At 51.4% G+C, this 23,345-nt stretch overlaps 1 protein-coding gene across 1 annotated transcript; it reads right to left on the bottom strand.

Moving 5' to 3' along the window:
* Window positions 1-2,939: 2,939 nt before the first annotated feature.
* SDC4 (syndecan 4) lies at window positions 2,940-22,299 on the bottom strand. Its single transcript, XM_082430382.1, has 5 exons — window positions 22,197-22,299; window positions 9,524-9,662; window positions 8,348-8,394; window positions 7,322-7,520; window positions 2,940-5,020 (listed from the first exon to the last, which is right to left on the bottom strand). Exons 1-5 carry the CDS (start codon window positions 22,263-22,265, stop codon window positions 4,869-4,871), a joined length of 606 nt encoding a protein of 201 aa, XP_082286508.1. The 5' UTR covers window positions 22,266-22,299; the 3' UTR covers window positions 2,940-4,868.
* Window positions 22,300-23,345: the final 1,046 nt, after the last annotated feature.

Here is a 23,345-nt window from a genome sequence, read left to right as displayed (position 1 = left end):
TTCAACTTACGATGGGTTTATCGGGACATAGCCCCATTGTAAGTCGAGAAAGATCTGTATATACGTACACTATATGTATATACATACATTGCCTTCTCCTCACACTAGTGACTCATCTGTATTTTCAGAGAAGTCACCTTAAAATGAAGGAATGCAGAGCTAACAGTGACATTTCAGACGACAGCCAAGCTGTATGTACTAGGTGGGTGAGTTTGTCTAGTTCAAGGCACTTAACCTCTCTGTGCCTCAGCTTCCGTGTCTGTAAATGGGGAAAATAGGATTGGTTTCGTAAGATGTCATGAAGAATAAGATAATACATGGAAAGTACGTTCAAAGTGGCCCAGAGTTAACCACTTTATATGGGCTAGTTGCTGCCATTGTTACTCCAGAGGCACTTTTAGAGACGATCCAAACACTGCAATTTTCCTCCAACGTACAGATGAGGAATTTGATGGTCCAGAGGAGGCAAGTGACCTTCCTGCATTCATGTTCCATGTTCCATAACTAATTACCACAAACATAGCAGATTGAAACAACATGGCTTACTGTCCCACAGTTTCCATGGGTCAGGAGTCCACACACAGCTTGGCTGGGTCTTCTGATGAGGGGGTCCCAAGGCTGTCATCAAGGTGTCAGCCAGGGCTGCAGTCTCTCCGAGGCACAGGGCCCTCTTCCAAGCTCACATGGTTGTTGGCAAAATCCACGTCCTTGTAGGTGCAGAACTCAACGGCAGCTTGCTTCCTCAGGGCCAACAGGAGGGCATCACTCTCATCAGGAAGGTCCCAGACCCTCTTATACATATCTTCAACTGATTAAGCCTGGCCCACCCAGGATACTCTCCCCTTTTACTAACTCAAAAACCAACTAATTCAGGACCTTAATGACATCTGCAAAATCCTTTCACCTGTGCTACCCAATGTGCCCTTACCATGGGGGTGACATCCATCATATTTAGAGGTCCTGCCCATACTCAAGGGGAGGGAATAGACAGGTTGTGTACTCCAGGGGGCAGAAATCTTGGGCGCCATCTTGGAATTCTGACCATCCCACTCCCCAAAACCACATAGCAAATTATTGGCAAGGGGGAATCTATTTGGCCTGTAGGCCTCCCTCTGCCCCAGGACGGAACTGCCCCATACAGGGGTCAGTGCTTCTGCTGCTTCAGAAGATTGGCAGGGTCATGAACAAAACTAGCCCAATATTGTCCAAAACCACTTTGCATCCCCTGCCCAATTCTCAGAAATAATATTAGACCAAGCTCCACTCAGAGTTAGCATTCCACATAAATTAACCCCTGTCCAGAGTTGACCAGCAGTGGTGCTATAAGAACCAGCCTTTAAGATGGCTTCTGGTGAGTCTCGCCTCCTGGTGTTCCTGCCCTTCTGTAGTCCCCTCTCACAATGAATAGGGCTGACCCCTTTGATCAATGGGATTTAGTAGAAAAGACAGTGTGTGACTTCTGAGGTTCGGCCATAAAAGGTATTATAGCTTCCACCTGTCTCTCTTAGATCACTCTTTGGGAAGAGCCAGCTGCTGTGTCACGAGGACGCTCAAATCAGCCCCATGGGGGTCCGCATGGCAAGGAACTGTTGACTCCTGCCAACAGCCAGCACCAACTTGCCATGTACGTGCGCCATCTTGGAAGTGGATCCTCCAGCCCAGTCAAGCTTTCAGATGACTGCAGCTCTGGCCAACATTTTGACTACAATCCCATGAGACTCCAGAACCACCTAGCTAACTCCTGACCCATGGAAACTATGTGAGATATTTACATTGCGATAAATCCCTAAGTTTGGGGGTAATTTTACACGGCAATAAAAGATACAGGGCCTTCTGGAACTAATACCTCACCCAAAAGATGTGTTTATGATGAGACTAAAGTGCCACTTATGGAACACTTCCTATGGACCAAGTTCTGACCTACCTCCCCGGAGCCCATTGGAGCCCAAAGTAACAGCTAATGAAGCTGAAATCCAAATCCTGGGATCCTGACCTAATCTCACACCATCCAACCTAGCCCTACCACAGTCAATATGTTCTATATCTGTTCTATCCAACAGAGTAGCCATCAGCCACATGTGGCTATTGAGTACTTGAAATGTGGCTAGTGCCACTAAGGAACTGAATTTTAATTAATTTTAATTTAAATACTCACATGTAACTAGTGGCCACTGGATTGGATAATGCAGATCGAACAGATGGGAGGGACTGGGACTTCCCTGGTGGTCCAGCGGGTAAGACTCTGCACTCTCAATGCAGGGGACCCGGGTTCCATCCCTAGTCGGGGAACTAGATCCTGCATGCATGCCGCAACTAAGAGTCTGCATGCCACAGCTAAGAAGTCCGCATGCCACAACGAAGATCCCGCATGACACAACCAAGACCCAGCACAGCCAAAATAAATAAGTAGATAAATTAAACTTTTTAAAAAAAAGGATCTTACCCACCTCAGAGGGTTGTTATGAGGATCGAGAGGCATCAATGGTACCTGACCAGAGCCCACCAGCTTCGATGCCCGGAGGCCAAGCAGGTGGACAGACCGTGGCAAAGCAGAGAACCTGCATCTAAATGGGCACCTGCCCATCAGCAACTCCCAGTGGTGGCCATGCAGCCTCAGAGTTGCCAAATCTTGATTTTTTTCCCCCGAAGAGAAGTAGGGAATCAGTCTGGATTTTTATGGGAAACATCCTCACTTCCATAGTTGGCAACTAATTCAAGGATTTCTGTGTTTGTTTTTTAAACACGGTGCCTCCTAAACAAAAGTCCGAGGTAGGCAAGACATGGCCCACAGGCCAGTGTGCACGTTCTGACTTTCCTCCCTCCTTTCCGGCGTCTTACATCTCTGCCTCTGGTGTCTGGCAGCAATTATCTCAGGCTCCACTGAGATCAAGGGAAAGGATGACGACTGATGAACTTAAAAATGATAGAGGCAGGCGATCTAGAAAGTACCAGGTTTTATTATCTTTTTATCAAAAACTCAGTAACAGACAACAGTGTGAGGTGCTCACTCCCAACATGGCCAGAGGAAAAGGACACCAGGGGAGGAAGAGGACCCAGCCAGCTGGGACCCTGGGGTTATGGTGATGAAAGGCGAGGGAAGCAAGGGTAATCCGCCCCGCCCCCCCGCCCAACCCCAGCCAATGGGGTCAGGAGATGTGGCCTGCCCTGGCTAAGCCACTAGGCCTCTCCTCTCTGGAGAGGAAGGGTCACAGATAACAGGGCCCAGAGCCAGAGCCTGATCAGCCCTCCCCCATCCCCCTTTGCCTAGGGAGACAAAGGTCATCCCAGCAAAACTGGGGCCGTGACTTGTTAAACCAGTTTAGTTCTCAAGCTGTGCTGTCCAACAGATGCCAGTGGGCTCTGCCTACATGTTTGGTACACCAGCCACCAGCCACATGTGGCTGCTGAGCACTTGAAATGTGGTTACTATAACTGAGGAACGAACGTTTAACTTGGTGCAGTTTTAATTGATTTCTATGTGGTTAGTGGCTGCCATATTGGATAGCACTGCTCTCCAATTTTCTCTTAAATTAGGAGACAGCAAATGAAGGAGCCCTAGCTAGGCTCAAAGTAAAAGCTAGAGAGAAGGTTTCCAGCCCAATCAGGAGAAGACACCGAGGAACAGGACCAGAGAAAGAGGCAAAAATTCACTCAGCCACACAAAAATTCACACACTCAACCACCCAGCCAACTTCACATGGGAATATCATATCACGCTATTTCCTGAAAAAATATATTTATCTATTTTGCTAGAACCAAGGAAGAAGAATAATATATTACATGAAAAAGAGACACAAATATCCCACCATCCCCTAAGTTATGTTTTGGGATCTGCTAGAAAACTATATTTCAGCAAAAGCTTCTTAGAGGAAGCAGCTTTAGAAAGGGCCAAGGTCATGAGCAGGGAAGTATGAAGAATTAAAAAAACAAAAAACATGGGGAGGGGATATAAAGAAAAAGAGAGGCAAGAGGAAAGGAGAGGCCCTGTCTGAAGCTATAAATAGTAAAAAAAAAAAAAAAAAAAAAAAAAATTAATAAAAATTATATCTCCGACTCTTCTCTCATTTTCGAGTAACAAAAACAAAAAAACATTAAATACAAACTTAGCAGGTACTGTGGAAAGGTGCAAGAGGGAGGAGAATGCCTCGGCTTCTGTGTACTCTTGCCCAGGTAGAGAGGCTCTGTACAAAGGAATGAACCATTAAAAAAAAAAATCCCACTAAAAATAGACTTATGAATATTCTACAAGTCCATTTCACAATGAACTTTCAGTTCTTCTCCCCACCCTCCCCAAATAAAAAAGGTTGATTTCCAAAAGTCACTTGGAAGAGCCTAGAATGGCCCAAGGTGTACCACAGACTCCCATAGTGTGGTTGCAGGTGCCCTTTGAGGGACACATCTCCAGGTGCAGATAGATGGTTCTGGTTCCTTCTCCCAGCTCCTGGCAGAGGGGTCAGGCTGTGGAAGGAAGGGAGGGAGGGAAGAAGGCCGGGGGTGGGGGCCGACCTCCAGCAGGATTCACACAATAGCTTAGAAAGGCTCTGGATGAGGCCTGTTCAGTACAGGCTCTCAGCTGGGCCTCGATTCTAAACCAGAAGATGAAGAAACGATCCAATCCCAGACTTGGCCTTGAGAAAGGCCAAGTTTAACCCTGTTTTTCTGCTGGGACAATGGAGGCCCAGAGAATCAAGAAGAGGCGGGCAGGAACAGTAGAAGATGATGTCTCTTCTGACACTAAAACCCTAATCGGAGCTGGAGATGCTGATAGATCAGGACTGGGTTGCCCTCCCCCTCCCCTAATGTCCACCCTTCAAAATCCTTCAGCGGCCCTCCCCCGTAAAGTCCAAGCAGGTGCTCGGGAGGAAGCTTCAGGCGTAGAACTCGTTGGTGGGGGCTTTTTTGTAGATAGGTTTCTTGCCCAGATCATAGCTGCCCTCATCCTTCTTCTTCATGCGGTACACCAGCAGCAGGACCAGGAAAATGGCAAAGAGGATGCCCACGCCACCGCCCACAATCAGAGCTGGAGAGGAGAGAGGGGAGCGGCGAGGTGAGAGCTGGCTGCCCATCGCGACCTCAGGTACACTGGCCACTTCCGCCTGGTCGGTTCTCCTACCACTACACATCCTCGCCATCACTCCCCTGGGTGTGCTCTGCTGATGCCTTACTGAATTTGATTCTCACAACCTCATTAATGAGAAGGGGGTCACTGTAAGTCACCGAAGAAACCATAGAACCAGAGTGACAAAGGCACCATTCCAACCCACATCTGCTTGAGTCCAAAGCCAGGTTCTTTCTCAACACCAGGCCAACTCCCAGCTCAGCCCTGAGCCAGGAAGAAGAGAAACTGCAGGCTGTGGAAATCCCCCTTAAACCTACTTACCCCACAGTCCTTAGCACAGCGAGCTCTCTAGCTGACCCCGTGTGCATGCATCCCTGTGCAGGTCTACATTTCTATAGACTGGTATATACATTCTGTACACACGCAGGTATACGCTACCATACACAGTTACCACATGCGAATGTGTCCACACTCCTACGTTATAGATAATTATATATGTGGTTTGGGACTTCCCTGGCGGTCCAATGGTTAAGACTTCGTGCTTCCACTGCAGGGGGCACGAGTTTGATCCCTGGTATGGGAACTAAGATCCCACATGCTGCGCGGTGTGGCCAAAAAAAAATTATACATGTGGTTTATGTCCCTACGTGCGAACTCAGTGCTTAAGGCCTACGTTCCATTCCCATCTCTGCCACTTACTGGCTGCAGGATCTAAATAATAAAATTCCTTCATCTCTCTCATTGCAAAATGGACACAATAGTACCTTCCTCATAGGTTTGTCCCCAGGATTAAATAAATTAATCCACTTAGAGAGCTCAGAACAGTGCATATGCTCAATACTCATTAATGATGAACCTTCATGGTTTATATCTGTGTCCCTAGCACCCCGAATCATTCTGGCACAACAGTAGGTGCTTAATAAATGACACAGTTTGGCTCAGAGAGGAGCATTGGCCGAGGGCACCTGGTTAGTGTCAGGCAGATGTGGGCTTTTCAGGGGAACGTTATGTTCTCTGTATGACACCAGGCTTCCCGGAGGGCTCACTCCTGTTTGTTGAGCGGGCTGGGATATCTCCCAGAATCCTTTCTGTAGCAGATTGAGTCCCCTAATTCAGTCTTAACCTAAGAAGATTAGTTTTCTGCCCCTGCACACACTCCAAATCCATGCACAGAATGGGGACAGAGTGGCAGAGAACCAAATCAGGCTCTTTCTTGACTAAAATGATGAAAAAGCAGCAGCAAAGTACCCCCAGGAAATACCAGAAAAAGGACGTGGACTATCAGGTATCAACCCCCTTCCCGTTTCTATCGCCTTTCCCTCTGATGACTCCTCTGTTAGACCCTTGGTCTGTGCTGGGATTCCCCACAAGGTCAAGGCTCAAGGACAGTCTCAGAAGTGCCTTTGGTCCTAGGTTCCAATGCCAGGTCTACCACCGTCTGGTCTCGTGCCTTTGGACAAGTGACTAGGCTTCAGTTTCCTTATCTGTAAGAGTATAGAAAACCATACCTGTCGGATATGGTTGTTATATGGATTATACGGATATGTTATATCCGTTATCTGGATAACCACACGTCGGATACGAGGACACAGTGAGGCAGGTGCATGAGTCACATGGCACATGACAAGCACTTGATAAACTCCCAGGTGCTGTTTAAAAGCTACTGGAATGGAGGGTCCCACCTCAGCTAGCTCAACAATGTAACTTTTCAAGTGAAGATCTCACACTTGTGTAATTCTCCACTGGAAGTATTAAGAGATGACCCGGTTCTCTCTTGCTATGTGACCCAAAGCCAGCGGTTTGCTTTCTCTGGGTCTGAGTCTCTCTATGTATAAGAAACAGTTGTTTGGACTAGATCAGTGGTTTTTACGTTTTTCTTTAAAAGCAGTAGAACGCTTAGTCGGTAAAAGCCAGAACCTTATGCTTATCCCACATCCACCAGCTAAAAGTGAAACTCTGTGGGTGAAGAAAGATGCGGCAGGCTTTACCTCTGAACTTCCACCAAATAGTTTGAAACTTACAAAGACTAAAAGGTCTCTAAGGGCCCCTCTAGTTTCGACAGCAGCCCTCACTCCACAGGCTGCACACAGAGTCCGAGGGGAAGTGTCATCCTTCAAGGCCCCAGGGCACCCAGGGGTTGTGAGGAAGGGGTACCAAGTTGCCTAATGGGCTAGAGGCATTCCTTGCCTGCAGCTCTATTCCGCCCCCACCTGAAGCCCTCCTCCCACTTCGGGGTATCTTGTGGGACGCATGGGACCTTACCTGCCAGAACCTCTGTCCTCTCAAAGATGTTGCTGCCCTGGGCTGTGCTGGACATGGACACCTTGTTGGACACATCCTCGTCCCCATCAAAGGGTGACATCCTCTTGGGGATGACCTCATTCTCCTCCAGTTCCTTGGGTTCGGTGGGGACCCAACTCCCAAGCCCTGTCTTCTCAGGGATGTGGTTATCTAGAGGCACCTGGATAGAAGAAAGGAAAAGAGACCAACACTCAGCGTGGTTTGGGGAGGGACCCAGGGCAGGGGACAGGGACATTCAGCCAGGTGAGGAATCTGCTTCTGCATCTCGCTGGCCAAACCACGTGGTCCTAGAGCAGAAATCAGCAACAACCTCTCAACAATTATGCTGTCAACTTTTCTAGTAAATCTATCCCAAAAGGGGAATGAATAATGTGACCAAGGGCACAGGGAAGCAGGTGTTCTAGAATATTCTAGAGTAATAGAATATTACTATTCTATTCTGGAGGGTGGTTTGGCAAAACTGCAGAAATAGCTTCTCCATTAAGGCAGCAATTTTGCCTCTGGGACTCTGTCCTAAGGGGCTAATCAGAGATTTGTGTAAAAGACGCTTGCTGTAGTGTTGTCATCGAAGGATATCAAAAAATCATAAACCTCTTTTCCATCAATAAGGGAAACTGGGTGAAATCTGATTATGCAGGCCATAAAAATGAATAGGAAAAACATTTAATTACGTGGGGAAATACTCGTGATCACTTTAAGTGAAAAACGAAGTACGTAGAACTGTATGTATAATTCGATATTAATGTTGGGAAATACCTAGAAACGCACACCAAAAAAGAGGCTGGAAACACATCTAAGTGTTTATCACTTAGTGATTACTCCTGCGGAGAGGATGGCCTGCCCATGACCCACAGTTGTGCCTGTCCCAAGAGTCCAGGGCCACAGATAGCAGCCTTCTTGCAGAGTGAGGTCAGACCCCCACTTACTCTGTCTGCTCCCCTCAAGAGGTACTAAGAGCAGGAAAAGCAAAAGTGTGTAGCTGCTTACCAAGGGATGGATCACTTCCGGGAAGATCGGGGTGTCCTCCGAGTCATCTGTAAGGACAGAAAGGCCGTGTGAGTGTGAGGTTGGTTACCCCCAGGTCAATGACCCACGGCTGGTGGGAGTTCGAATTCACAATCGGCCCCCCCAAATGTTCAGTGTCCAGCAAGTGATCATTCCCACCCCAGCCGCAGTCATCTCATCTGTAAAATGGGGCTCCTGAGACCTGCCTCCCTGGCTCTTTCACAGGAATGTTGAGCTGGTAGCTGGGCAGATTTTTTTGTCAGCTCCAGACTCCTGCTCCATATGGATCCCAGGACCAACAGCATCAACCGGTAGCTGGTTAGAAATGCAGAATTTCAGGGTCCACTAAATCAAAATCTGTATTTTAACAAGATCTCCAGGGGATTCATTTGAGAAGAATCTAGATTGCAATAGTAAATATTAGAAATTGCAATATCCATGTATTTCCTGAGTGTGTGGTAAATGCCGAGGGCTTTCACTCAGTCCCAACTCCACGACACAGACACCAATGCACTGTCATTTCTACTCCCATCTTACAGATGAGGAAACCAAGGCTTAGAGGTCACCGAGTGGCAGTTTGAACTCGGGACTACGTGTCTCCAAAGCTCAAACTTCAAATTATTGTAGCACCTCACACATAGGAGGGATGCTTCTTGCAGTTCTGTCTAGCCCGGCAGGCAGAGCCAGGAAGTCACAGAAGACCAGGAGAGATACTGGTCCCTGGGTCCAGCCCCAAGCAGCCTGGGCCCCTTCACTACTCCCACCCCCTCTGAAGCAGGGGGTTTGTTCTCGGTTCCCACCCACACCTCTCGTCACCTTGCCCCCAGGCTTCTGAGCTGCTCCCTTTCCTTTTCAAAGGAAGAAAAACACTCAACAGTCCTCCTCCCCACGCCCACCCCACCCAACCCTGTCCGAAGGTGGACAGCTTCGGGCTGGCGCAAAGAAAACTTAGAACTAAAATTGAACTCAAAGCAACAAACAATTTGCCCAGAGAGGGTCTCAGGGATGGGTTGATCCGGCAACTTTTGTTTCCCCCCTTTTTAGGGGGAGGGGCACGATAGGAAAATCCAAGCTTCAAGGAGGGGTCACCCTTGTGGGAGGAAGAGGATGGGGTCCCTCCAGCCCTGGGCCCCGGCCTGCCCACCACACCCTCCGTACCCAGATCTCCAGAGCCAGACAGCTCAAAGTCATGGGGCTCCTGCTCAGGTACCCCAACATCCTCGTCGTCCGGTAAGTCTCCGGAAAAGTGTCGGCCTTCTAGGAGGTCTCGAGGGTCGATGACCTCAGTTTCTCGGATCTAGGGGGAAAACAGGAGACACATCAGCCAGTCGCCCCCCAGTGCTCTCTAGCAGCCCCTGAACCCCGGAGAGGCAGTGAAGTGGGCGTTCAGGAAGGTGAGCTGGGGTGCTGGAAGAGGATCAGGCCAGAGCCTGGAGACCTGGGTCCTGGCCCCCTCCTGGCCCCTAACTTGCTGTGTGACCTTAGACAAATCCCATTCCCATTCTGGGCTAATAAAAATAATAAAGATGGTCATAATCAGAATATAAATATCTGAGGTGCCCTGTACTGAGCACTTGCTATATGCCAGGCTCTGTTCTTAATAACTCTAAAGGCCAGTCTTTAACTCCATTTCATAACTGAGGAAGCTGGGTATCAAAGACATTAAATCATTTTCTCTTGGTGACTGGAGTAGCAGATGGAGAAGTGAGGACTCCACATAAGGCTGCCTGCCTTCAGGGCCAGTGTTCCCCATCCACACTCCAGGGCGCTATGAGGCTATCACAGCTGATTCCCCACGGCAGGGAGAGGGCCACTGGTGCTGGTCTCGCCCTGTCCAGGACAACTTTCCCAGATGAGTCGGACTGGGCTGGGACAGGCAGGGCTGGCTCACCCACACCCCCGGACAGCTTCGGGTCAGGGCTCTGCCCGGAGCTAGAGACTCAAGAGTACATGAGCACACTCGTGTATTCAGCCTTCCAAACATCTCCCACAGAGTCATTCTGCGGTGTGCTAAGTAAGCCCTGCCGCTGCGCTCACGGACCATCCACTCCAGGACCCATATGTATCACTCAGCTGCCACCTATTGGGGCCCTAGCTGTTCACAGCAGAATCTTAGGTCCATCCCCACCGGGAAGCTTTCAAAAGGAAAGTATGAAAGACCCAGAAAGGCGAAGAACTTTCCCCAGATCCTACAGAATATCAGCTACCCTGCTCCCATCCCCTCAAGTTCAGCTGAGTGGAAAACAAAGCTCCTTCAAGAGAGTCTGGAAGTATTTGGGATGCGCACCGCCCTTCCCCCTAGCTTCTGGGCTAAGCCTTCCTCTGCCCACAGAACAGCAGCCCTGGGCAAAGTTCATTCTTTCACTAATGAATTCAAATATTAAAGTGCCTACTATTTCCCAGAAGAGTCAGGGTTTCGAATACGTTCAGTACACACCCCTGCCCAAGACATTCTCCTTTCCCCAGCCCCCTAACTGCAGGAGGTGGAAGGTGTCCTCAGAACTGGGGAACACCAGCTGGAGCCCAGGGAGGTCCTGTCCTCCCATTTCACAGAATTTGCAAGATGAGCCCCGACACAGCAGTGACTTGCCCAAGGTCACACAGTGAGTTAGCTACATAGCTCAGAGAGGAAAGAGGCCAGGGCTCTGCTTCTGACTGCCCCAAGCTGTCCTTCACCCAGCGGAGACTTGCCAGTGACACAGGGGGGAGCCTGAGAAGGAACGTCCGTTCCTAAGACAAGGTTACCATCTGTGGGAGAGGCCCAGGCTTCCGGGGAGAGGTGGGCGGAACGGGACTATCATATCAGGTCCCCTTCCACCCTGTCAAGGACAGCTGGATTCCCGGAAGGGAGCAGGGTCAGGTCGGGAGGAAGGCAGTGGGCAGGCAACCCCCTCCCACCGCCAAGGCGAGAATCTCTGCTGAACGCTTGGTACACATGGGGGTGGGGAGCCAGAAGGGGTTAAGCCCTGGTGAGGGATGACTTCATGACTCCGGAATCAGGAGCTGTGGGGTTGCCGGCGCTGGAATTCCAGCCCCCGCACAGCCCCATGCCTGTGGCTTCAGTTTGGCAGTACTGGAGGAAGGCTCCTCCGTGGTTGTGCAAGCTGCCTGTACCTAGGGTGGGGTCCCTGTGCTCTACCCCCATCGCCTGCTGCAAATTCCCCTGGGGCCCAGAATCAGAAACAGCAGGACCCCGGCGGCTTACCAGACTAAGCACTTAGCATGAATGAGCTCCTCCTCATAGCCCTTATTCGCAGAAGTATTAAGAGGCAGGGGGCGGGGAGATGCTCAGAAAATTAGTCACTTGCCCAAGATCACCCAGGCAAGAAAGTGCCCACACTGGACCAGAACCCAGGCATGGGTCACCTGAGCCTTTAGCCACATACGGATAAACACGTGCATGAACACATGTGTACACAGAATGCCTACCTACCTCGGTTAGGAGGGAGCCCTGTCAAGCGGAGGTCAAACCCAGCCCAGGAGGGAAAGAAGGTACTTTGGCCACTTGCTTATCTGGCCTGGAGACCAGTCAGAGCTCAAAGTCCTCAAGATGGGGGCTGGGGTCCCAACACTGTGCTGTTTCAGGCTGAGACCTTCCCCTACCTTCTCATTCCCAGGAGCCACGACTGGTTATTTATGAATCCTGCCTTTCTTTTAGTGGGTGAAAGTGCTGAGGAGTGTTTCAAAACAGCGCACGGGATCAGCACACTCATTGGTTGGTAGCAGCTCTGTTTCACATCAGGAAACGAAGACCAAGTCTGCAGCAAAACCCAGGCTGAAAACTAGATTGATTCCCAGTTCAGCCATCTTGGGGGTCACCGGGTCATCCCTAACCCTTCATTTTTATACCAGGTTCCTTGAGAGCATAAATGACTTTTCTTAAGGTCAGGAATGGCCAGAATTAGCCAGGATTAGATCCCATCAGATACCTATCTCGGCTCTAAAAGGACAGGGATTGGGAATTCCCTGGCGGTCCAGTGGTTAGGACTCCGACCTTCCACTGCAGGGGGCACAGGTTCGATCCCTGGTAGGGGAAGTAAGAACCTGCATGCCGTGTGGTGCGCCATAAATAAATAAATTAATTAATTAATAAGCGGACAGGGATCCCTAAAGGAACCTGCATGGCGAGTGGTGCACCATAAACAAACAAACAAACAAACAAATAAATGGGCAGGGATCCCTAAAGGCTGCATTAGATGAGCCCAGGTGCCCTCCTACAGCAAGTTAAAGGGCTTAGGAGGAGTTCTGTGAGGCGTACTGATGGAGGACAAAGGAAATTAAATCCTCTCCAACTCCAGAAGTGGCCCCTTCTCTGCCCAAGACCCCTGACAAGAGGGAAATTCCTAAGTGGGCAGAATCCCTAAGACTAGGCCAGCAAGACTCAACCAGGCTCCCTGGGATCGTGGGCAAGTATCCCTTTGTGTGTGTGTGTGGATGGGGGGATGCCAACAGCCCTCCCTTCCCCCACCTTCTTTTCAGACAAGGCCCATTCAGTCTGAGGTGGCTTTGAAGAACCAGGCCACCCAGCAGCCAGGCCGAGCCCTGACCAGAGAGGGGCTCCACCCTGCTTCTGGCTCACCCCATCCCTGCCCGGGGAGCGTGTGTTCACACGTGTGTGCACGCACAGGCACCCTCTCTGGGCCCTCAGGTCTCTCTATATCTTTGTCCTACTCATAGACACACAACAGAAACCAGCAGCTGAATAAGCAGACCCTGGTGGGCACCTGGGGTTGCTGCCTGGAGGTTTAGAGATTCTGGATGCTTCCCCAGACTCTCCATAGAAGAGAAGAGGGGTAGGCGCTATTTTGTGCTGTAAAGACTAATGCCTACCTACAGAAGGTGTCTGAGGCCCAACCATCTCATTTTATTACCCAGATTAAAAGATAAGGGCCTTTGCCAAGGTCGCCCAAGCAGAACTGGACTTAGAACCTAGGTCCCTAAAAGAAAAAAAAGAACCTAGGGCAGAAATAGAGACACGGATGTAGAGAACAAACGTATGGACACCAAGGGGGGAAAGTGGCGGGGGGTGGTGGTGGTGGGATGAATTGGGAGATTGGGACTGACATATATACACTAATATGTATAAAACGGATAACTAGTAAGAACCTGCTGTATAAAAAATAAATAAAAATTCAAAAATTCAAAAAAAAAAAAAAAGAACCTAGGTCTCTGGGCTGGACTTGTCTTCCTTTCCCACTTCTAGGGTCTGGGCTGCCCCTAAAGGTCTCAGCAAATCCACGGGCAGCAGCTGTCACTCCAGATATAACCCACATCCAGTCCTTAGGCGATTGGCATGAAGCTAGGAAAAGTCACCAACCCTACTGCAAAGTCCTACAGCTTCAGTCACCCAGGAAAATCATGGGGCCAGGCACTAGTATCCACGATATGCTGGGCACCACGCTGGGTTCTTCTCCGTATGAGCTCTTTTTATTCGCACAACAGCCTTGTAAGGTGCTCTACCCATGTTGTCGGAAAGAGAGCTTCAGTTCAGTCATTCATGTAAAGTCACAGAGCTAGAAAGCGACAGAGCTGGGATTCAAACCTAGATCTTTCTCAAGACCATATCTTAGCCACAACCAGACTTCTCACTGCCACCCACAATTTACCTCTCCACCCCAGTGCCACAGCGCAGAGCATACAACTTCCAGGCCAGGGCTCCAGGGCACCCCTTCCACTGGTCAGGGAGTAAACAAAGGTAAAAGTGATATTGCTTAAACAAAAGAACAGAAACTTGGCTGGGACACCGGGGAGAAGTTCAGGGTCAGAGCTTGCTTAACTGTGAACTGGTGGGAGGAAAAGAGAGGCGAGTCTTCCCCCACCTGGCCCTTCCACAGGGGAGGAAGCCACCCCCAGGGGTCAGGGACACACTCGACCCTTCTTTCGGGGGTGAGACCAGAAGGTCAATTAGGCAAGCCAAATTTGGGGGGAAGCGGGGACGCTGAGTGCCCTGGGCCCTAACGGCTGAACCCAGCACAGTGGTCCTGGCAGGAGATCCCCAGAAGCGGCCATTGATACAGGCATGGTCCTCCCCCATCCTCCTTCTGAAGGGTCAGATACCCCCTAGAATGAGCAAAACCTGGGTACCACAATCAGGACTCTACATGTTGGCAGAAATGGAAGGATCCACCACCAGAGTGGTGACCTGTAAAGGCAGTTTCACCAGCAAACCACAGTCCCATCACTCCCTACCTATACGAGCCTGGGCATTGATTTCACATCTTAAAGCCTCAGTTTCCTCTTTTTGTAACCAGGGCTAGTAGCACCTTGCTGAAGGATGAGAATTAAGTGAAACGCATTGGGGTGTGCAAGGGACCCAGCACGTAGCCTGGTACACAGCAGGTGCTCAATGAGTAGCAGCTATTATTAATCCCCATCTGCCTTCCTTCTGGCTAAGGGGATTTTAGTGCTCAAAGGGTCAGAGAGACCTGAGAAAAGTTGTAGAAGCAGTTGCATTGCTAGAAAAGTGGTTGGTGGGTGGGGAGGTGCTTTGCAAACTGCGCAGGGACATACCCTATAACTTGTATTTATTTTGCTTCCGAGACCAGAGACTCTTCAACAACCAATCAGGCCCCCTGATAGAAGAGAGAAAGGCCCAGAGATGGACAGAGATCTGCGCAAGGTCACACAGCTTGGAGCACATGTCCTAAGCAGATAGAGGCAGAGGAGAGACCAACTGCATTTTTCCAAAAAGAGCAAACGGCAGTGACCGGAGACACTTGAAACTCTACTTGGGGACCTGTATCCCCAGAGTATTTCCTGACCTGCCTTGGGGATGAAAACAATATCTAGAAGGCCAGAAGAAATCCCACACCAATCCAGGACCTGGTGTGCTGGTATGGGAAGGGTTAAGCCAGGTCTGGGGATGGGGGTTCGAATGTCAGCCCTGCCCACTCCAAGGTCGGGTTACTAGGAACACAATCGCTCAGGAGAGAAGCCAGGCCTGGCATTGCCAGCAGCTTTTCACCAATTCCCCCCTGCCCATCCAGGGCAGCTCCAGGACCCAGGGGTGCCAGCTAGTAATAGAGGCTGGAAGGGGAAGGGTCGGGGGAGCTTCTGGAGCCTCTGGACATCCCCCTGGCCGAAGCTGATGCGGCATCGTTGTCACTAACACCCCGGATGATGGTGGGAGATTCTCTCTCTGGGCCTCGGTTTCCCCACCTCTGAAAGGCGATTCTCAAAGAGACAAGCCTTCCTCTGTCTGGAGGCCTGGTAACAAAGCTGGGGACTGCTCCGATTACCGATTAACGGTGGAGACAGCCGGGAGGGGGCTGGTTCCCTCAGGGCCGCAGAGACAGAGGTGCATTGAAGCTGGGCTGGTAATCTAGGCAGCGGATCCGAGGTCCCTGCTGGATCTGAGGGCGGGGTATAAACAAGCCTCCCGTGTTCTCTAGAGCAGAGTTGATATAGCCTTGTCTCGGCCGATTAGATCAGCCCTGGGTGCTGGCTTCCTGCCCCTTCCCAGCCTCCCCCGCCGCTCGGGGAAGCCACAGCTCCAGATCGGGTCAGTCTGTCCCACAGACGTCTCTTGGCCGGGCTTCCCCAGGGCAAGGAGTGTCCCAGCCATTGGTCACCACTGCCCCCATGCCCTGAGGTTGGACAGTACAGCCAGTCCCCGCAGGCCTGGCCACGACCGGCCGGGCCCCACCAAGTCACTGTTTCCACACATACCAGCCTCTCCCTGCCTCCCCTTTCCATTACCCCAGGTGTCACCTGACTAGCAGCCTCTGCTACTGTGCCAGAGAAAACTGGGGCAGCCGAGCTCCAAGCCTGAAGGAGGGGGAGGGGGGATGCAGAGTAAAGCAGGGGGGAGGGGGCTGAGTAGGAGGGCCTGGGGGTGGGGTGGGAGTTAGGGAGTCACAGGGGTGCGTAGGGGGGACCACAGAAGGCTGAAGCTGGAAAGAGCTGTTAAGATCACAGTGAGCTTTTTGGGGACTCCTGGAGCCCTGTGAGAGGGATAAAAAGTTCTGAACCCCAAGAACCATAACTGCTGGTTTACGTTTCTCAGCGCGCACAGACAGCAACCTCCCCACGCCAACCTCTGGCCAGGTTAAGAACCCTTGTCTAGCCACTAATAATAAACTAAACTTAAACCAGAACTTCACAAGTTTGCCAAACACTGATGACGACCCCGGAGTGACACAGGTGTTTTATAGAGGACGCTGGGGCTCACACCGGCCAAATGACTTATGAACTAACTGCGCGTCCCTGGCTGAGCAGCAGAACTCAGGTTTTTCTGACTGTGAAACGTACCCATTTTCCAGTCACCCAGCCTCCCGGGGACAGGGCCAGAGGGGACCACGCCCAGAGATCACCAGTGAGTTAATAACAAACCCGCCCAAGTCAGGTTGCTTGAACTCTTAGGGTTAAATCAGGCCCCAACTGTTGACACAAGCCTTCTCCTCTCTCCCCAGGCATCACACGATGAAAACATCTGAAAACTGGCATTCCAGAACACTGTACCTTTTCTGTCCACCATCACACTCCCTCCCCCAGAGCCCAGGGCGTTTTTTTTGCAATTCCCTCGGCCTCTGGACTGGAAACACCGGCCCTCCCCCTACTGCACAAGGCTCCTCCAGCATGGGAGGCCAACCCCTGAGGCCTGGGCAGTGTCCTGGCTGTCCGATTCCCCTGCCCTGTCTCTCTCCAGGCTGAAAATTGCTCAGCAGGGGGATTCCTACCAATCCCCCGCAGGAGGGGTGGGGCTGCCAGGAACTGGTTCTTGTTTAAATATCAACCCATCCGATAATTAACAAACTTCTAAGACAAACAAATAGAAGATTTGGGCTCTGTCAGCCCTACCCTAGACTCCTCCCTTCCCACCTTGCAGCTGTTGGGGGGAGGGGAGAGAGCTCTCCTGGGGCCGCTGAGGGTGGTATCCTCAAAAGGAAAGGACCACCTGGCATCAAGGCAGCCTGGGCAAAGCTGGGAACCTTCACTAAGAAGGCCTCCTCCCTACCAGGCGGGATCTTAAGAGCTTCACTTGAGGCCTTGTCATCTCCTACAAGCCTCCCCACAATCCCCATCTTCTTATAGACCAGAAAGCAGAGGCTTGGAGCGGTCCAGTGGCCTGTCCCAAGCCATGGAGCTAGTAAGAGGGGGGCTTCGCACCTCTGGAGTCAGGTCTGCCTAAATCCAAATCAATGTTCCAATCCCAAGAAGCAAGAGAGAGCGTCAGAAAAATCAGAATCCTGGGATCAAATCTGGACTGTACCAGCTTTGCTCTGTAAACTCAGACCAATTGCAGCCTCAGTTTTGCTTTAAGGGAGGGGGGGGGGAAAAGCGCTACCTGCACTGCAGAGGTCAGTTATTTTTTTCTCTTTTGCTCTAAGTAATCTTTTTTTTTAATTGAAGTACAGTTGATTTACAATGTTAATTTCTGCTGTACAGCAAAGTGATTCAGTTATACATATATATACAATCTTTTTTATACTCTTTTCCATTATGGTTTATCAGAGGATATTGACTATAGTTCCCTGTGCTATAGAGTAGGACCTTGTTGTTTATCCATTCTATGTGTAATAGTTTGCATCTGCTAACCCCAAACTCCCACTCCATCCCTTCCCCACCCCCTTTCCCCCTTGGCAACCACAAGTCAGTTGCAGAGGTCAGTTTTGAGGACTGGCTGAACTCTATTCCGTCAAAGGCCACACACAGGCAAGGCACTGGGAAGGTCTGGGGCCTAGTACTAGTATTTCCTGTATGTCCCTTCAAGGCCCTGGACACTAGTTGACTATCCCTAATAGGCCCCCAAAGGACAAGATAAAACTCTGGAGCCCATGCCAACGTGCCCACTGCAGAGCCATCCTATTAGCCAAGAGGTTGAAAGGAAATGGGTGACTCAGGCAGGCCAGCTACCACTCTCCTCCAGTGACTCACAGAGCCCTGTCCAGCCCCTTCCCCCAATTTTAGGTCATCACTTGGAAATCACACCCACCAGTCTAGGAGGCTGAGGACAGCTAGGAGCCAATTCCTCCCAAGAGGGACCTGGGGCAGGAGAGCCAGGCCAGGCTTCCCGCCCCCTCATTCAGGCCAGCTCAGCACTCCAAGTACTTGGAAAAGCCCTGTTTCCAGGAGCTGGGGATGGCAGGATCTGAATGTCTCCACCACCCGCCTCCCCAGTGTTGCTTCTTGCGTAGGCTCTTAACCAAGGATGCCAAGAAAGCTCCTCTCCCCCCGCCAGAAAGGACCCTTTAGAGGGCTTTGGTCCAACCTTCTCATTTCAGAGTTGGGGACACTGAGACCCAGAGGGCATGTTTGCTCAAGGTCACCCAGCGATTCAGAAGGAGGACCCAAGGCATCTACTATCAAACCCAGCCAACTTCCTCATCTGGAATGTTCTCCGAGGACCTGCAAATCAGACACCTTGTGTTACCTGACAGACCTGGTTCTGACCTTGGCAAGCCCTTACAGTCCTCTGAGTGTCACTTTCCTGTAAAAATGGAGATAATAATACCTACCTCACAGTATCACCAGGAGGCAATCATGTTAGTAATAAATAACCTCAGTGCACCTTTTAGAATGAAGTTACATGCATACATTTATTTGTTCATTCATACAAACATTTCCTGAGTACTAACTACAGGCCAGGTATTTCACTGAAAGTGAATAGAGCAGAGTTCCGGGCCTGGGTGTGTCGGGGTGGAAGAGGGGTGGAGGAGGAAGGGCTCAGAATTTGATGGGGTATGTTAATGCCCTCATGAACCATAAGTTTCTTCAAGGGAGGGAATGCCTTAGGTGTCTTTATGGTTTCCACAACCCTTTCAAAGAGTAGTTACTTAATTATTAATAGAATATCCGAGCTGGAAGGGGCTCTCTATTGAGTTCAAACTCCATTTTACAGATGGGGGATGTCAACCCAGAGAGAGAAAGGGACCCAACCTCACAGAGCCCTCCAAAGCATGGCTCAAATGTTTTCCTTTGGTAGCTCTCTGGGCTTCTAAGAATTCCAAAGAGCTCTCTCTGGCCACTCAAGGGTCCTAGACCCCCTGGGCTTCCGTCCCCACCGCTACTTCTGTGCAATCAAGGAGAGAATTCTCAAGAAGACCAGAAACATCTCTTAGCTAAAGTATACGGGGTGCGTGGGGGACACTTCCCCAGAACTGACTGGGCCTGGTGCCACGTCTGTGCCCCTGGGCAGCAATACCACGGGGCGGGGGTCCAGCTCCCAAAACAAGGCTGCCTTTAATAGGCCAGGGAGGGAGTGGCAGGAAGGCAGATCAGGGGAATGCTTCCAGCTGGGCAGGAAGAACTGGTTTGGGACGGCAAGCCCCACCAAACAGAGAAGAGTCTGGCTCAGCCTGGGTTCCCTTCCCAAAACCTGTGGCACTGAGGGGGCAGAAAGGAGGGCACTACCCACGGGGAGGACAGGCCTTTGGCTTAAACCTAAAATCTGGGGAGTGGCCCCAATAGCATTCATTATTGGAGGGGGACTACAGGACAGAGATTCTGATGGCCTGGGAGCTCTCTGCTACCCCAAGATGGTACCATTTTACCTCATCTGTAAAGTGGGCATAATATAATCCCCACATGCTAGGGTTTTTATGAGAATAAAATGCACCAGACCTGGTATATGGAAAGCACTTCATAAACGACAACTGTTATTACCAAAACCCTTCTCTCTGGGCCTCAATTTTCTCCACCTGCAAAAAGAAAAGGGTCGACCAGATCATCTCTGTGGTCTAATCCAACTGTGACTAGGTCTGATTTTTCCGGCCACAACCTTGGGAGGGAAAGTGCTGGGAGCAGGGTGCGGGGGAAAGGGGGGAAGCCCTGTGACCCAGTTCAAGGTGGAAGATCTCGTAACATTAGCCAGGAAGGGAGCACTGAGGTCAGGATGAGAGAGACGGACACCTCTTCTCAGGAAGCAGCTGCCTAGGGCTCACTTCTCCAGCTGATGGGTCACCACCTACCCTCCCCCAAACCACATCCTTCTGACTGCCCCCAGGCACAGCTGCCTGCTCCTCCCCCGCCCCCCCCCCAAGCACCTGCAGTCTTGGCAGCCCCTGAACCAAGACTGGCATGTTACCTCTCAACCACCGGGCTCTTTCCCCTTTTCCCCACACCACCCAGGCCGATGGGACAATGCCATGCCATTCCTTCGGATGCCTCCACAACTGTGACGCCAACACATCCTTCAGGGACCTAGTTTAGAGCACTGCACGGGGAGCAGCAGGCTTGGGTTCGAGTCCTAACTCAGCCACTCACCTTTTGGCAAGGTTGCCCTTCTTAGTTTGGGGAAGCCATCACCTCACTCTGGGCCTCGGTTTCCTTCTACTCCAGAATTCCTTGTGGCCGGCCCACCCCAAATCTTTTATGGATTCTAAAGAGTGACCCAGGGATGAGACATCACAGCAGCCCCTCAGAGTAGCATCAGACTACACGTCAAGATACATGCGAAAGAGGAAAAAAAAGGGACCTGGAAGCCTGTCTGCTTCATTTGCATCTGACTCAGCCTCTTATCAGCGGTCTGACCTTGGGCAGGTTAGTCGACCTCTGTAGCCTCAGGACCAGTTTAAAACAGTAAACAGAAGGGCTAAATTAAACTAGTCGATAGAGCCATTACAATAGCTATTAGAAAGCTATTAGAACAGTACCATAAGCACTAAATGTTTGCTGTCATCACTCAGGGCTGCAGTTGTACGTGGGGGCGGGGAGGAAGCGGGGCTGGGGTCGGGGGTGGGGTATAGCTCAGGGTCTCACCCATACCTCAGATGAAGCCTGCCAGGCAGAAACGAGCTCCCCTAAGTAATCCCAGAGGAATAGGAGCCCCATAAAGAATTGACATTAATGATTAAACGCCACTGGACTTACTCTCTCCAAAACCGAGGTTTAAGCGCACCAAGGAAGCACAAAGCTCAGGCTTTTTTGGCGGGCGGGGGTCAGATTGCGTCTCAGCAATTCCTGCACCCCAACTTCCCAGATGTGATTGGCTCACTCCTTCCCAGCTGGCTGCTGGGACGAATGGAGCTTCTGGTGGGCCCCAGGCTTTGTAAACTACAGCAGGGACCAGTAAGCGGTGAGAAGGAGGCTCCTGGGGGCTCCCTGAGACCTTCTCTTCCCCCAGCCCCCCTTCACCCCACCCCAAAGTGGGAGCTTTAGGTTTCCCCAGCGCTAAACGCTCTTCTGGCGGAGAGCAGAGGCTTGACTCCTGGCGAAGTGCTGAGCCTAAACCGTCCCCTCCAGTCCGCCCTTGAAAAATCAGAGTCCCAACTTTGTAGCGACCCTAAAGAAGCACTGGTCACCTCCTGTCCCGGTCTCCCACACGCTTTGTGCCGATGGGAAAATCGAGACTCAGAAGGGGCAGGGCCTTGCCCGGAGCCACAGGCCAGCGGCAGGACTGCGGCCAGAACTGAGGTCAGGGCTCACTCCTTGCCCCGGTGTGTGAAACAAGGCCCTGCAGAACCCTAAACCCCTCCGCCTTCCTAGTACAGGCAGCCCCCTTCACTCCCAGGCCATCTCGGATTCTAGAGGGCGAGAAGGGGCGTCAGGGCTCCGAGCCTGCCCCAGGATCACCAGGGAAGGGGCGAGAGGGTGAGGGGAAACGAGGTGACACCAGCTTAGTCACGTCCGAGCCTTGAGCCCGCGGCGGGGCTGAGGCCAGAGGGAGGCGGGAAGCGCAACAGGCTGGGGGCGCACGGCGCGCGGGGGGGCCACCCACCCCCCTCTCCCCGGAGCCTCCCTGGGACCCTGGAGCCAAGTTTCCAACAAAGTGTCCCTGGCCTCTGCGTCTAGCTGGGGGCGGCGCATCCCCCTCCCCATTGCCCCCGCATCGCAGGATCCCAGGAACAAAGGAGGCACCAGTCCGCCCCCCCGGGGATCTCCCAGGACCCACCGACTCGGCGGCGACGGCAAGGGCGCCCACGAGGGGCCACAGTAGCGCGAGCAGGCGGGCGGGGGCCATCGTACCACTGTCCGGAGAGAGCGCGAAGGCTGGTGGCCAGGGCTGGCGCGCGTTCCCTCTTATAGGCGGTGATCGGTCCCGCCCCGGCCCCGCCCCGGCCCGCCCCCGTCGCCGGCACCCCGCCCGGAATTCCCCAGCGAAAGCTGGGCCTCCGGGGCGCTACGCCTGCCGGCCCAGCTGGAAACCCGAGGGACCCGCCCCGTGGACCGGGCCGCGCAGTCCACCCGAATCCCTGGCCTCCAGCAACCCGGATCCCCGATCCCCTGCTAGGCAGGTGACCGGAGATCACTGTGCCTAACCCCATTTTACAGCTGGGCAGCTGGGGAAACTGAGGCCCACGGACAGGAAGGACTTGTCCAGGGTCGTGAATTTAGATCAGCGCCCTTCCAACCGGGTACGCTGCCCTCTGAGGGACAGAAGACTTCCCAAATCGGCAGTGACTGCGGGTTGTTTTAAGACAGGGGTCAGCAATCATTTTCTGTAAAGAGTGAAATATTTTAGGCTTTGCGAGCCAGATGGTCTCTGTCACGATTATTCAAACTCTAGCGCTGCAGCTCAAAGGCAGCCTTAAATATTAATACTTAAAAGAAGGACAGTGGCTGTGTCCTGATAAAACACTATTATGGACTCTGAAATTTGAATTTCATATAATTTTCACGTGTCACGAGATAGCATTCTTCTTTTGATTTTTTTTTTTCCCCAACCATTTAAAGATGTAAAACTATTCTTAGTGGGCTGAACACAAACAAGCCGCAGAGCAGACTTTTTGGTCTTAGGGTGGCCGACCTCTGTTTTAAGGGATTTGTTTTCCAGATTTTGAACTTCTTAAAAAGTTTGATCTCTTTGAGAACTGGTGGACAAATTTATCTTAATTCTGAGATCTGCTCCCACCCTTTGTAAAAGATAGTTTCATGTTCTCCTTATCCCCTGAATATCCTCCTTACAGCGTGTATGTGTTTGTGGGTGGGGGAGAGGTTTGGTAAAATTCTCTGAGGCCCCAAGTACAAGTACTGTTGGAACTATTAGGGGGGAGTATCCTATGACAATCAATCAAAGTGCCCAAAGCCCTCTTCCATCCCT

The sequence above is a fragment of the Balaenoptera physalus genome, assembly GCF_965194825.1.
Source record: "Balaenoptera physalus genome assembly, chromosome: 16".
NCBI lineage: Eukaryota > Metazoa > Chordata > Mammalia > Artiodactyla > Balaenopteridae > Balaenoptera > Balaenoptera physalus.
The sequence above is the reverse complement of the archived record's forward strand: the minus strand, read 5'-3'. Positions and strand labels throughout refer to the sequence as shown.